General features: G+C 49.7%; 1 protein-coding gene across 3 annotated transcripts in view; it reads right to left on the bottom strand.

Annotated features, from left to right (window-relative positions):
- DIP2C (DIP2 acetate--CoA ligase C (putative)) overlaps positions 1-13,486 on the bottom strand; it is a 402,614-nt gene extending 389,128 nt beyond the window's left edge. For all 3 annotated transcript variants that reach the window (XR_015768806.1, XM_088025832.1, XM_088025833.1), the window contains exon 1: positions 13,336-13,486. Coding sequence is in view for 2 of the 3 variants with exons in the window: in XM_088025832.1 (XP_087881958.1) it covers positions 13,336-13,420 (85 nt within the window). In the remaining variant the exon portion in view is untranslated. The remainder of the gene's footprint in view (positions 1-13,335) is intronic.
- Positions 13,487-16,354: the final 2,868 nt, after the last annotated feature.

Genomic DNA, 16,354 nt, shown 5'->3' with positions numbered 1-16,354 from the left:
ACAAAATACAACCACGCCCCAATGCAAGGGAAGGGTATTTATGGGCCAAGGAGAGAGGACGGCGGCTGCCTCCATTCTGACCTCAGACGTGCCAGCTGGGCTCCTCTTTGCAGCTTGTTTCGGGGCTCAGGCGGAAGACCCTGAGGACAAAGCATCCCCCATGGAAACCAAGACCGCCCCCGCCCCCAGCAGTAAGGACAGTCCTGAGCCAGCAAGACCCTGCCCATGACTGACCCCAAGACCGTGATCTATTTATCTTCAATGCCCATCTACACGTACTCAGCCACCTTTGCTCCACATTTTCTTTATATAAACGTGGAAGTATTTTTGGCACTTTGAAGACAGTCTTTGAGACACTAGTCCCCAGTCTTCCTGGTGGTGGCCTCAAGGAAACAAAATCATTTCTCATTTCACCACCACTCATTTGTCTGCCTCTGGATTTTGTGAGCAGCGAGGGGCCGAACCTGGAGCGCTCGGGATTCCTAGAGCCAGGTATCCTTGCACCCCTGTGCCCCAGCAACAGCAACATGTGAGTTCTTATAAAACTACTTAATTATTCTGCATATGGCCAGTGCTGCAAGAGGCTCCCAGAGCAGAAGGACACATGGCTGGCATGGGGAGTCCTTGGTGGGGCAGAGAGAGATCAGCCAAAGGCCCATGGAAAAAGGATTACAATTTTCCAGACAACCAACAAAACCGGTGATGCTTAAACCAATTGGAAGTCTATTCACAGGCATCTTGCTCCAGAGAAGCTCTTTCCAAAGGTTATCAAGGATTCAGGCAGTCAGGATCCTCCCCCGACACACACCCCCAACATACGCCATATATGAGGGCTATGGGTCAAAAAAAGATGGCGGAAGAGGAAGGCGTGAGCACGGGAGGAAGAGAGAACCTCAGAAGAGCTCAGGATTTAGAACAAAGTTGTAAACGGAAATTAAATATAGGCCTCTGGTCATCTTGCAGAGACCTAGTTAGTCTAAATTACAAGTAACAACATTCACACTTTCATCTGAGCCTACAGGTGATCTCCTGGAACCACTCTATTATGACGATAAATCGAGAGAGAAAAATCAATTCACAATGTGGTATAATGACTCAGCCAGAATAACCAAATTAATGTAATCTACTCAAAGTCAAATCATATCGTTCTTTAAGACTGGGTTATTCTGCAGCTCAGGGGCAACTTCAGATTTAAGATACTTAAACTGGAAAATGATCGTGTTTCCCTTAATTCTGATAACGAGGGCCCTAGAGAGATGGAGTGGCTTTCCTTTCTTATGGAACAGATGCAATCATAATTATGCACAAAGATCCGAAGACAGAATGAACACTCCATGTTTTCTGTTTAAACTAGTCATGGGACTTCCAATAGTAGAGCATTCACAAGACAAGTCCATGGTAAATACATAAAACGGTCTTTGTTCTGGGATTTACTTAACAAGAAAAGTCTTCAAGGGTCCCTGATACTGGAACATTTATCCTCATTAATGAAGGGCTCTATGCTTTCTAAATGAGGGAATGGGAAGTTGTACTCTCCGAAAACAATATTCTAAGAGAAGGCCTACACACCTGTCCATGCACACTGTAGCAGGACCATCTTAGATACAAGGATTCAAAATCCTGATGCAAACAGGAAAAGGATGTAAGGAAGGGAGAACAAAGGTGGAGGGTCCACAAAACTTGAGACAACATCCCAGGATCACACGAAAATCTCACCTGTTTTAAACAGCTATTCCTGCCAACATTTACCTGGATTAAGACTTTATTTACATACCCCAAAGGAAGCTGTAAGGGTTGTCCTGATTTCACTTGTATGTGGAATCCACAGAAACAGGGAACAGACTGGTTGTTGTCGGAGGGGAGGGCAAAACAGGTGAAGGGGGTTAAGATGTACACACTTCCGGGTATAAAACAAGGCACAGGCATGAGACGAGCGGCAGGGAATGCAGTAATACTGTAGTAACTTTGGTGACAGACGCACGGGGACAGATGGGGACTACACTTATCATGGTGAGCATTTCATAATGGATACAACTGTCCAATCACTATGTTGTACACCTGAAACTAATGTAATACTGTATGTCGACCATACTTCAATTAGAAAAAAAAATTGCCCTAACAAGCTTCTCCAATCACTAGATTCTCTTCACAATTATGAGTAACCACTAAATAGCTTCCTCCCAAGGATCTAAAACCAAAAATAGAGTAACAAAAGAAAGCCACATCCTGACGACTTTATTAAGCAAGATTATATTTATGAAAATAAAGGATGTTAGGGACCAGATTCCTAAAATACCCTTCAAAGAACTCTGTACCAGTAATAGCTCGTAATTGTTACATCAGGTGGAAAAAATATTTAGGGTATATGGAAGTAAGTAGGTTTAAAAAAAAAAAAATCGCATTCACCATGAAACCTGGCATCTTTTTAAAACTTCTCCTTCCTACTTTGGTTGGATTAACGCACTGCATGAGGGCAGGCCTCAAGCTGGGGAAGCTGTAAGGTGAGAAGCAGATGTCAGAGCAGGGCAAAGCAGGCTGTGTGGACCTCACTCAGGCACGTGGCCTTGGGCAAGCTCTCGGAGCAGGTTTCCCTTTTTAGGAGACACATGTAACTTAACTTGGGTTATAAGTCCTGAAAAAGTAATATATGGGAGACACTGATGCAATGCTTAGCACACAGTGAGCCGGCGGGGAGTGGTGGCTAGAAATACACATAAGCATCCTCCACCATGGATGGAGAGACTGTCCACATTAAGAAAAAAAGAGGTCGATTTGCAACATCTGATTTAAAAGTCCAAATGTTGCACCGTCCATTCCTACTGACAAGACTCCAGCTCTCTGGGGACTGAGAGAAGCATGGTGCATTAGATGTGGCCCTCATCCCTGCAAGAACTGGAGATCAGAATGGGCACTTCACTTGGAATAAAAGCACTCTACATAAAACTAAGAATTGATTGCCTCCTAAGTGACGGGTGGCTGCTTAAACACAACCACCAACATCCTGGTAAGTAATAGGGACGCTCTGAGAGGTCACTCTTTCCTTGTAGAGATGCTGAAGAAGCTATTCCTGGAACCTCATTTAGAATATTTTTCCCAGAAACACAACCAAGAATTAACAGCATTGTTTCTTGACCAAAACGATTAAGATTTCTGATAAAACCATACTACCCAGCCTCCGGATTCTAAAGGATGCTGTACAGAAACGGTAGCCAAAGGGGCCACGTTTTCGGTTTATCTTCCATGAGCAATGAGTTTTGAACATAGAAAAAATGGGAAGAGCTGCATAATGGACACCCATATATCCACCCCCAGATGACAGATTCGATTTTAAATGCAAAGTTCCCGCGGCAGCCAGCTAAGAGAATGCACAGCCTAAGCCTCAGGCCCATCACAACCGAGGAAGGGAAATGGGAGCATCTTCCTGGGACCTGCTGCTCGCCCTCCCGGGAGCACCCACACCCACCCCAGAGCTCCCAGTGCCGGTCTCAAAAGGAGCCCAGAGGGAAGGCTGCACCCACAGTGGTTCAAAAGAAAGCCAGCCATATGGTCTAGGATATCAATCACCGTTAGGAAACCCAGGCTCTAATGATCGTAACGAGTTTCTAACTATTTGAAATCCAGTCTTCTCATCGGTTCAAAGAAGATGTCATTTCCTTAGAAAATATTTTAAAGAGACTAAAAAAGATCAGCATGAAGGCGACAAGGGAGCAAGCAATTAGAAGGTTTACTTAGTATCTTAGTTTCCAGGAATGCCAGTGTTCCAAATACTGCTCCCCACCCCACAGTACCCTTCAAGAACACATCACAGTCATCAGCACCAATCCCGCGGATGCAGCCAGCCTTGTGGGCTTGCCAGCTCTGGTGAGCATTCCCAACCAGCAGTCCAGGCACCGGCCAACCGGCCAAGGGGGGCGCCCACCCTGGGCGTCTTCTGTGCATATTCCCTCCCCAAGGCCTTGCTGTTAGCCATTCACAGGAGGCAGAGTGGACTACCACATTTCCAGAGAGGCCCTCTGACTTACACACTTTCCCTCAAGGGCAGATTTCATCCAGAGTCCCATTTGTGCCAAACACTAAGCAAGTCATCAAGGAAACAAAATTAAGGCGACTTCCTGCCTGTGTCCAGGGCCAGATCCTCCTAATAAAAGGGAAGAAATTCTAAATTACCAACAGTCATTATAAATCCCTTAGTAGTAGGGGATCTAAACAATAATTCATCCCATCTACACGGGAAGAAAGAAAAGCAAATTGTACTTCCTTTTCATATTAATTTGTGTACCAATAAGTGAGAAACCTCTCAAAGGGGGTGCCTGGGTGGCTCAGTCGTTAAGCGTCTGCCTTCGGCTCAGGTCATGATCCCGAGGTCCTGGGATCGAGCCCCGCATCGGGCTCCCTGCTCAGCGGGAAGCCTGCTTCTCCCTCTCCCACTCTCTCCGCTTGTGCTCCCTCTCTCGCTGTGTCTCCCTCTCTCTCTGTCAAATAAATAAATAAAATCTTAAAAAAATATATTTTAAAAAAAAGAAACCTCTCAAAGTCTGGATGCTGCTATCAACAGCAAAATAACCCCAATCACTAGTTCTCAGCCCATGTCCTGTTGTGGTCCACAGGGAAAGTCTAGCCACCATAGCAAGCCTAGATTCACTTGTGCTAAAATCTAAATCAAACACCAATCCACCCAGACAGCAAGTCTTATTTTTACAGAATGTCCTGACAGCTCTAGGACAGTAGCTTGCGACAGTGGAGGCACATTACAGTATGCATTAGTAACAAAGTTTCAACCCTGGCAAGTGGGTAGGCTGTTTCCTGAGTTTTAAATGTGTATACTTTAATGTCTTAAATTTAATCCAATCGTGCCCTTGCTTAAATAGCTCCTTAAAGACTGCTTTATAACGCTAAATCTCAACAGCTTTTAAGCATCCATTATATTTGCCAAAATAAGAACAAAAGAGGTTTTGAAGCCTGTTAATGCTCACTTAAGAATCTAGCATGAAGTCCATCTCCACCTTATTGTTTCATGTTACTTTTAAATAGTTGATACATAACTGAAGCCATAACTTCTGCAAAACCATTAAGTCCACAGGGTACATGTTTGTGGGGGGGGGCCTCAAAACCCTACCGCTGCTCTTTATTTATTTATTTTTAAAGATTTTATTTATTTACTTATTTGAGAGAGAGAGAGAATGAGAGATAGAGAGCACTCAGAGGGAGAAGCAGACTCCGCGCTGAGCAGAGAGCCCGATGCGGGACTCGATCCCGGGACTCCGGGATCATGACCTGAGCCGAAGGCAGTCGCCCAACCAACTGAGCCACCCAGGCGCCCCTGCTCTTTGTTTTAAAAGAGCTTATGAGGGGCGCCTGGCTGGTGCAGACAGCTCAGCATCCGACTCTTGGTTTTGGCTCAGGTCATGATCTCAGGGTTGTGAGGTCAGGCCCTGTGACCGCCTGCACTCAGTGCAGAGTCTGAGATTCTCTCTTCCTCTGCCCCTCCCGTTCCTGCTCACCTGTTCTCACTTGCTCCCTCTCTAAATAAATCTTCAGAAAATAATGAAAAATAAAAGATGCTTACGAAAGTCGACAAGAAAAAGATCCCACTCACAATCACAAACTGAAACGGTGCTCACCCCACGTGACTGGCAGGGTGAGCGTAAAGGATAAAGCCCCAGAAGGTCATGGATGTCATCGTAAAGGATAAAGCCCTAGGGTGTTCAGCAAGCGGGTCACAGGGCCATCACCACAGCAAGCCCCTGCCCGTACCCAACACCAAGCTCCGAATGTTGAGAGTGGCCTGGCCTCTCAGACCTGTCTCGGGCTCCCAGGACTCCACCCGTTCAACATCCGTGTTTCCGTATCACCCGACGCGGGGCATGATGAGAAGCTGTGTCCAGCCCAGCATCTCCCCACACGCTGAAGGCTGAGGATCATGCAAGGCCAGAAGAAAGATACCCCAGAGTCCCAGCCATGGGAATTCTGAGCCTCAGCGGGCAGGTCCCGGACGCTCCTCCAGGAAGCCTTGGGAATAACTCCAACTACAAGTCCAACGAGGTCCAGAGATGCAGCAAGACTACAACTTACATACGATGTGCTTCCCAGGTACACCTGGGCCAGAGCCTAAACAGGACGTGCTTCCCAGGTACACCTGGGCCAGAGCCTAAACAGGACGTGCTTCCCAGGTACACCTGGGCCAGAGCCTAAACAGGACGTGCTTCCCAGGTACACCTGGGCCAGAAGCTAAACAGGACATGTTTCTCCTACCTGAATAAACTCAGTAGCAGGGAGGGCCAGGGAGAGGAAGCACCAGGAGCTCTGTCCCAGTGGACACGCCTGGGAGAGAAAGAGTGGACCTGGGTATTTACCAAGCAGATGTCAGGACATCACCTCACTGATCCTCAAAACTACCCTGGAGGTAGCGTCAGTAGCGGCACCTGACAGCTCAGGAAATGGAGGCTGGGGAGACTGGCCAGCTCACCAAGATGATGCTGTGAGTGGCGAGGCTGGCAGGGCCCCACGTACTCCCCAGATGCACAGAGATCACGAGGAGGTCTTCTCAGTGGACAGACTCACAGGTTTAGTCCAGAGAAACCTCAAGATCCTCCCACAAATCCCTGCAAATAGGATGTAGAAAAGCATCCAAAGAGATTGAGGAAGCACAGAAGAAGGTCAACCACAAGTTAAAAATGGAATTTTGTGCTTTCAGTTCCTACCGCACTAAAATCCAGCTCCCTCAAACTGATGGCAGCTAAGTGAACCTGTTCTAAAGCATTTGGCCAACTGAAATATTTCATCTCTTCCTTTCCTCTGACAATAGCAGGCTTTGCAACTGCTCTTAAATATACCTGACATCCTTCCATGAGGATTTGTAAGCTACATTTTGTCAGCATTTGGGGAAATGTAACACTAACTGGCCATGCTCTATTTGCAGTATAAGAAATAATCCCTATTTGTCTTAGTTTATTCATAAAGAAGACTCAGAATCTCCCAGTGAGGTTAATTAATAACACAGTTTACATTTCCGTTTTCATTTCAGGTAAAATGGCCTACAAAATCTATTTTTCCCCCAAGAAGCATCTCTCGTTACTTCCTTAGAAAGATCGTCAGGGTGAATCCATGCCAACTTCATCTTTATGGGGAAGGGATTTTCAGCTTGGCGAGAAAGGGGAACAGGGACTAACACAAGGCTTCACAATAGAGGCTCATGTTTTTCCTGAGTGAGGACGTCAAGGAGTGTGGCTCTGTGTCAAAACCAGGCGACAAGAGTGCGCTAGCGAAGGGAACTCGGGGGTGGGGGCCTCACCCCCCCAGCTTTTACTTGCTTTAGGAACTTCTCACAGAGGGCAAGCTACGTTTGTAAGACACTCAGTCAGAACACAAGAATCATTCCTGTGATGCAGGAATCAAGTTTCTCTCTGCACAGGACGAAGAGAGAAGGGAAGCCAGTCCTGTGCATGCCTCTTCCTCCTCAGCCAGAGGCTCAGCCCTGAGCCAGGTGTATCCGAAGTGGCCCAGATGGAACAGCTGATACGTGTACATATGATTTGTAAATAATCTTTAAATTATTTATTATAAAGTTATTAAATGACCTGACTAGCCAGATAATTCAATAAAGAAAAAAAAATTAGTTGTTCATAGTTGTGAATAAAAATGTCATGACTCCTCTCTCTGGAGCTGATAGACTAGTTTGAATCTGGCCCACGGGCTTCAATCTTCTCAATGGGACACAAAGAGATTTCCAACCCAATCAGCAAATACAGGATTTAAAACCAGCAACCCAGAAGAAAAAGCTACATTCCTAACCTAGTATCAGTCACAGAATACCTTCATTTCTCATGAACTTGGATAGTTTAGCATTTTTTTTCTGTTTTAATACCCACTGTACAAAGCCCTTTAGTAAGGAACTGTCTCGATTTGTAATGCACAGAGAGCCCATGTTACTATCCAAGATATTCAAAAGCAACAAAACTAAACAGCAACCCTCCTCCCCGGAAAGGAACTGCTTGCTGTAATCTTAATTTTTACAACTCAATATCTCAGCATTTTCCCACTTTGTCTCAAGGGATCATTAAAATTAATAACCCCAATTGGGTCCCAAAGAAAGCAGCGCGGCGTATGCATGGCTGCAGAAGACAAGCACTCTTTCCTTCGGCATGTTGACTCGATATTCTTACCCCACACCAGCTGGGATTCCCAATTAGCGTCCCCTCTTTGAGAGCGCTATTTATTATCATCGCGAACAAATGGATGCAATTACTTCTTTTGAGACGTGACAAGAGTTTGACCCTCTTAGCAGAAAAGAACAGAGCACTGGTAACAATGGGTCACTTCTGAATGGTGTGCACGCGGGCGCACACGCACACACACAACACCAAAAAAAGAACTAACGTGGGCAACCTTGAGAGTAGAGGTGTGGAGAAGGAGAAGCTGGATTGTGAGAAGAGAGCCAGCCTGATAAAAAGTTGCCAGAAACCTATCACATCATCCTCGGTGCCTTGCACGTTACAACAGATAAAATGTCCCGTTCCCAGGATAAACAGTGATACGCAAAACTAAGTCAAGTAACTGCAGCCAAGAACTTGATTTTTTTTTTTCAGGGTGCTCGAGCAATTATGACAAGAACTGGAAATGATCTTTAATAATATGACTAGGATTTGAACTGGTGAGTCAGTGCATATATATATATGACATCAAAACAAAGGTTATCCAATATATTCTCTTTACGAGTCAGAATAACGCTACAACTCATCCCATAAATCACTGCTTTAAAAAAAATAAACTAGCTCTAAAAAAAGAGACAACCCCTTTGAAAAAGGCTGGGATGAGGAAGGCAGAAAGTGACTCATAACATCCAACAGCTTGTAGTCCAAACCATAACAAGAGTATAAAACCAGTGGGCCCAGTATAAAACAAAATAGAGTCATTGTTACCGCTCTGACCCCCGTAAAGCTCAGATCTAACCATAACCACGGCATTGCAAATATCTTACGAGCACTTGGAACAATTTCACAGATCTGTGCCTTTAATGTGTGTGTTTACTCTCCTAGCTTCCCGGCTAAATTTGACATCTATATTTATTCATCGAGAAAAGAACATTCAAATTTAACTATTTTCCTAACTCTGAAGAACTCTTATAATTCACGTCCACACATTTCAAATCCCACACATATCGATGCTGCCATTTTGTAAATATTCTTTTAAAATGCAGGTGATGGTATTTTAGGGCCACCATGCCAAGTATGCCCTTCACTCACCACAGTGCTGTCTGCTATCTGACAACTCTGACATGGGTATAACAAATTCCGTCCCCAATCCTGAGGTCGGACCCAGGTGGACGGGGTCCCTGAGGCCCTACAGCTCTCTCCCTGGACCTGCTGACCCCTTCCCTCCCTCCTCTCCAATTATGACAAATTATCAATGAGCCTCTGCAAGAAATCATTTTTTTCACACATTTGTTTTCCAGAGTCAACTATGTCCTTTCGGTGAGGATGACGTCCGCAGTTTGGTCTGCGTTAGACACGGCTGGGTCTTACTGACTTTGGAAGTGGTCCTAAGGTGTCAGCTCCAGCAGAACCCTGCAGTCTGCAGCAACAGGGCCCTCCGAGAACACAGGGGTGGGACTTGAGTTCTAGAGCTACGTGAATCTGCTACCTCGTGCCCAACAGCCCTCAAAATCTACAAACATTCCACCTGGCCATCTCTTTCAGATTTTACTCTTTGGTGTCAGGAATGTGCCTGTGAACCACTCCTCTGCAATTTAAAAAAAAAAAAAAAAAAAGGCAGTGGCCCCTTGACCAAGGCAAAGAACCAGTAGCAGTCGCTCACTCACCAAGACAGTGTTCAACCAGACTCTGCGATGGATCACAACATTCGTTGAATAATTTGGTAGACTAATTAGGAAAGCAGAGCATGAACTGAATAAGCCCCACAAGCAAAAGTTAGGAAGCTAGCAGACATACTAACAAAAACCACAAAATGTAAAACATGGCATCTAATTTGTAAAAAGACTTCTCTTCTACAAACACCGAACAATTTTCACGGGCTGTATCACTAGGCGGTTTCCCTAAGTTCTACCAAAATAAGACTCCAGCTACTCCTGGATGAGAGAAGGGCAGTGTGTATGCACAGCCCACGAAACAACCCACCAGTTCACACAGAAACTTACTGCTAAATTTCAATCAACAACTGAAATTTTTTGAAGACATGTCTTTTTTAAGTTTTCTGTTTCTTCTCTACTCTGCCTGATGTTTCTATTTAAAGTTTTTTCTTAAGTCAAAAAAAACTGTTTACCCATTAATGAAATTATCTGGGGGTCTCCTTAAAGCCAAAAAGGAAAATGCACAATTCCAAAAGGCAGAAGTGTCAGGAAGGAAAGAAGAAATGCTTTAGGGGAAAGAGTGTGGGAAAGGAGCCACGGCCACTCCCCATGGCACCCTACGTCCGGCCCCAAGCCTTTGAGCCCCAGACCGACAATCCCAGCCCCACACCGCCGACTGGATGCAGACATGTGGACTGGAGGCTGTCAGTGCCCACAGGAGGGGCTGCCTGCCACATCTCCCCGCAGAAAGCCCCTGTACTTTGCTGACAATGCTGTTCTGCAGCGAGAGGCTCTCCCCAGTGAGGGAAGCACAGGGGGAAAGAAAAAAGGAGACGACCAGCGGAGCAGGAAGCAAAAACTGGAGTCCTGCAGCCAAGAAGTCAACCTGCAACCCTTTACCAAACGATGACCCACTAACAGAACACAACACCAGGATCTGCAACAACAGAAAGTACAAACCCAGACTGCACCCGTGTACGAGATGTGCACCCCGGACAACCAACGGTGGGCAGGCCGTACAGGAACGCGGAGAGGAGTCTGCTCTGCCTTTTCAACCTCTATTATGTGCTTCACATGCAACTGTTTTTCCATCCTCCTCTGAAGGAACGAAGCCCCGGAAATTCCACGTGTCTCCACAATAGTTTCTGATATTGTCATAAAATGATGAAGGCTAATTTGAAGAATTCTCTCCACGTGAATCATGGCTGAGGATAAAATGTGATAAAAGCTGTTTTAACTTTTCACTTTGCAAGTGGATATGCTGGGGGATTTTTAAGTTCCACAATGTAAAAAAGACTGAGATTTCTGATCCTTCCCATCTTGGGCTTCTTCTCTGAAGCAACACTGAAAAACAAGTTGATTCATCTAATTTAAGTCAGTAAAACCGTTCTATGTGGTTACAAGACCTGAAATTCCAAATAACCTTAGAGAACGCTCCATCAACTCAGCACGGACAAAGCAAGTCAAAGACGACACTGCTAACATGTGGGGGCAGCAGGGCAAGGCGGGGGGCTGGACGGGCCAAGGCACCAACCCTGTGATCACTTCATTCTTCCGCGTTCAGCCCAGGTCTAGCAAGGTTTGCAAAGAGAGGAAAACGGTAATGTACTTCCCACATGCAAACACATACCCCTTTCTCTGCCCAAACACTTGATAAGAAACTCATTAAGCCCTTTTTAAGAAATCTGGAAGGCATTCATGGAGAACTAAACTGAGCATACCTTGGTCTAACGTGGTTTTGCCATCCTCTGGGCAGTGGAACATATTACTCACCCTCCAAGATGGATGGCTGGTGACAGGCCAGTGTCATTGAACAGGTAAGTGTGCCCCAAGTTCACACCCGTACGCAACCACTCCCCGTGCAGCACGGGGCCAGGACACACATCCTCAGCACTGTCCCAGACTCGAGGAGCAACTGTCGAGCTGATGTCCAGGCTGACGGGGGAAGGGGCTGCCGTCCTGTTGAGTTGGGATGGCTTCCCGCTTCGGTAACACAGATGGGGTATGGACACTTATGGTCCATGTAATGTGGACACAGCAAAAGCATCTGGGGGTGAAGCATGAATGTTGGGGTGCCATAAGGAACACAAGAATACAACCTGCAGCGAGCGCCAAGACGGCCGCAAAGTGAGGAGGAACCCCGTCTGAACACTGACAAAAATCACAGAACTTGGGCAAACATTTTCCAATGGAGAGTCCATTCCTCTGAGCCATCCGCCCACACTGCACACTTCATCCAGCAGTTTAAACCTAAATATTGTCCCCAGCTGGATACTGCCCTGGACCCCCTGCCTTCGGGTCCTCTGAGGTACCCGCAGAGCCCTCCTCGCCTTCCACCGGCCGGAAGAGTGTCTGCTAAGCACACAGAGTCCAGGAAACAGCCTCCTCTCCTCCCACGGGACTGCTTCACATTACAGAACATCACAATACCCTGCAGAACCCCAAATTTGAAACAGAAAAATAAAAAAATGCCCAGTCTACGTAGGACTGAAAAGGCAGTTAACACCATGCCACAGCCCCCACGGCTATCCCTTCCCTGCCCTGAATGTGTTAAAAAGGAAAACGTAAAGTCAACATCAGCTCCTCCCTGCTGATGAAAATTGGCACGAATGAATGTAGTTTCTGGCTCCCCGCCCTCACAAAACCGTTACACACGCGCACACGCACACGCACACGCACACGCACACACACACACACACACAAAAGTTCACCAGGCTGAACTGCTCCAAATGTAAATTCAAAACCAGCCAGCCTATCCCCACCGCACATTATGGTAGTGGCCTTTGCAGGGCGAGCTGGGTGCATACCAAATATATATTAAACATCGCACATTTTGGAACTTCAGTGCTTCCTTTTTTAAGAGACAGCAAAACCCGATCTAAAACTTATGACAGTTGAGCACATGACCCCACCATTAGGAGCAAATAAGAAACCGCATATAACACTCCATGAAATCCCTGTAGCAAATCTGTCACAAATTCTAAATATGAGAGATGAGAGCGAGACACCAAACCTGGCCAGAGGGGGGGAGGTTTTACGGTTTCACCCAACCTTCCCATCACAACACACAGAACAATAGTAAGCCCGTTTGGAAGCCAGGATGCCCGGGCCGCCGAGCCCAAACGCCCAAGTACAACGCCAAGTTTCGCATTCGAATAAGGCCAGCCGGCACCTCGGGCCGTGCGACGCGGACGTGTCCCCAGCGCCGGCCGCGGGGCGAGCGCACGGACGCGCACCAAGGACACGGCTCCCAGCCAGGCCGGCTCAGCGCGGCCCAGGCGCCCCCGGCCCAGGCGCCCGTCCCCGCCCCAGGCCCCGCCGCAGCGCGGGGACCCGCCGGCAGCCCGCAGCGCGGGGGGGGGCCCGGGCCGAGCCCGCGGCAGCCGGGGCGGTAAGAGGGCCGCCCGCACCCCCGCCCGGGACCCCCCCCTTCCGCCCGGGACCCCGGCCCGGGACCCCCGCCCGGCCCCCGGCGCCGTCCCCGGCCCTCCCCGCGCCAGCGCGGCCCGGCCGGGCGCGGGGCCTGTTACCTTCCGACAGCTCCAGCTCCAGCTCGGCCAGCCGGGCCCGCACCTCCAGGGGCAGAGCCATGCCCTCCAGGCCGCGGTCCGCCATGCTCACGGCGCCCCCGCCCCAGCCGCCTCCCTTTGTTCGCAGGCCGCGGTCTGGCCGCTCCTCGCGCCCAGCGGACCCGCACCGAGCGCGGCAGGCCGGGCGCGGCGCAGCGAGCGCTCCTCCCCCGGCGCCTCCTCAGCGCGGCCCCGCCACGCGGCCTCGCGCCCGCGCCCCCGCCCGGCCCCCCGAGCGCGCCCCCGGCCCGGGCGCCAGCCCGCCGCTCCGCCCGTGCGCGCTGACGGCGGGGGCGCGCGGGGGTGGGGATGGGGAACGGGTAGAGGAGAGGGGCGCCCGGGAACGGGGGCGCGCTCGGGGTCCGGGCAGGGGGTGGGGACGGGGAACCGGGGGGCTGCGGGCGAGGACGCGCGCGGGGGGATGGGGACGGGGGCTGGCGGGGACGCGTTCGCGGGGCGGGGGGAGGCTGACGGGGAGTGGGGTGGGTGCTCGGCCGGAGGCGCGCACCGGGGGTGGGGGGGGGCGCGGGGATGAGCGCGAGGACGCGCTCCGGAGGTGGGGTCGGGACGGGCGGGCCGGCGCAGCGCGCGCTCCCAGGGGCGCGCTCGGGGACGCGGGGCGCGCGCACCGGCCCAGCCCAGCCTCCGCCTCCTCCCGGCTTAAGGCGAAAATACCTGCTAGAGCCCCGGCCTAACGTGCAGGTTAAAACTAAAGTGTTCTGCGTCTTCGAGGGCTGAATGATTTTTATGAATACTTGAGGGTGAGGGGTGTAAAATGGCAGTGTGGCCGTGGCACAAGGTACTCGATGGGAAGTTCCTAATTCTGGATCTAGAACCGGCAGCCTGTGCCCTTGGGCTGATCAGTACCCCAGACTGGGTCCCACTCTGAGAAAAGGAGAAGAGATCGAATTACCTAATCCCCACTTCCCACGTCAGCACTCCCAGACTGTGGCCCAAGGGCACACGGTCACGGGGACCCAGCCGTCCTCAGACTGGGGGGCTCCCCGAATTCCCCACACCCTGGCCACGACGGCCTTGGGACACGGCCCTGGGCCCTTTTCTCTTCCACGCCCTGTATGCCTTCCGGGTGGAGGATCAGCACCCACCGCATCAGGGTCACCTCTGCGCGCTGATTACCAAATCAGGGCCTCTGTCCTGACTGTTCAGAGAGGCGGTCTCACACTCTCTGTCCAACTGAATAGCCTTGCTGGGACGCCCCCCATACCCAGAGCTCCACAAACCCAAAGTAAGCCAGCTCCTGACTTCTAACTACTTCTACCATTTCCTTAATTATTCAGGCTGGACGGAGTTCTGGAGACCTCCCTCCTCCTCGGCCGTCACACACCCTCTGCTTCTCAGTCCTCTCAAGGCTCTGGCAGGAACACTGGCTCATCTGACTTCAGGGTCATCCCTGTAACCCCTCCTATCGCTCCCGGAGCATTCCCACTCAGTTCTCCTACGGCCATGTACTTGACCTGTGGCTGCAGCGGGCTCCGGGAGGGGAGGCATTCATTCCCAGCGCAAACACAGGCCATGGCACTTACCGCACTGGCTGCTGAATACAAGTCCGACTTGGCGGGAGACTCAGGACTTTCCACCAGCTGACCCCAACCTGCAGACCGCACCGCATCTCCCACGTGCTCTGGTTCCTCAAGGCCTGGTGTGTTCCTCATCAGCACTCTTGCTCTTTGTTCTCTGTAGTGCCTTCCTTCATGGTGTGCCTTCATCCTGGAGTGCCTGCTGCCCTGCGCTGCCCACACCCTCCCACACCCACCCCTACCATCAACTCCAGAACACCTCTCTTCCAGCTGTGCTCCTGCTACTTGCTGCCCTTATCATATTTGACCTTTTGTTTATCTTCCTCATTAGTGTAAGCTCCTCAAGACTGAGCCTCCCTCATCTTTCTAGTTCCCCTTGACGTGACCGTGGTGACAACTGAGAGAGGTGTTGGCATTTCTCATGCACATCTGTCTTCTCCGTGGGGGATGGTGAAGGGAGAAGTGGATATCTGCACTGATGAACTTGAGAGGAGTGAATCCCAAGCTCCTCTGCTTCAAATTCTGTGGGCATGAGTCCAGTGGACACTGCGAGCCAAGCCATATGCCCCATTTCTGTCCCCTCTTCATGATAAACAGGCCACCGTATTGTAGAGAGCCCTGGAGTCCAGCCCGTCCGTGCTGCATGTGGAAGACTTTACAGAAATAACATGCAGCAGAACCAGGATTCACAGCCCAGCCTCTGGAGCAAAGCCTGGGGTCCCTTATAGCAAAGTGGGACTGCACATTCCAAACAATAAGTGATATCGAGTCCACCTCGGGCAGGACGATGTCATTTTTTCATGCAGGGATGGTTCTGGGTCATTTACGTATGATGCTGTCACTGAGTTTGGCTCCAAAGAAGACTGTGATTTTGCATTAAACACATCGATAGTATACTTAGATTCTGAGCTGATGGTTCTTCATTTCAGCAGGTCTTTGTGTAACTACACAAAAAACAGGAGATGTTGTGCACTTGGCATTTCCAACCGCCCGACAGACACTTTTATCTGGAAATCCTGCCATGTTCTCAAAACACGGTATGTCCAAAATCAGACTTCTCCCACTGCCAATCCTGGATCTCTGTTCATCATCTCGGATAGTGGCCTTGCTCCTCCTCGTGATCTGTCCTTTGAGCCATGCTGTTACCAATCTCACACATCTCTGCCTCCCCTCTGCTCATGGTCACTGCCCAATCCAGACCTTCAGAGCACCCAAAACTACCCCATCCTTTCCTTCTAATCTTTCCTACCATGGCTGCCAGATTGCTCTTCCCAAGCGACCCTTTGAACAGGTCATAGTCCCCTTGCTCTACCATGGACACTGGTTCTCTCCCTGCAGAGCAAAGAACTCCTTGATTTGACATTGGAGCTTCCCAGGCTGGGCACAGTTTCCTTCCCTATCTTCCGCTCCACGGCTCCGCATCGTGCTGCGTTCTCCTGCAG

Source organism: Eumetopias jubatus, unplaced genomic scaffold (genome assembly GCF_037043125.1).
Source record: "Eumetopias jubatus isolate StellerSeaLion01/CBP00866 unplaced genomic scaffold, mEumJub1_p1.0 scaffold_8, whole genome shotgun sequence".
Lineage (NCBI taxonomy): Eukaryota > Metazoa > Chordata > Mammalia > Carnivora > Otariidae > Eumetopias > Eumetopias jubatus.
This window is presented reverse-complemented; position numbering and strand designations above follow the sequence as displayed.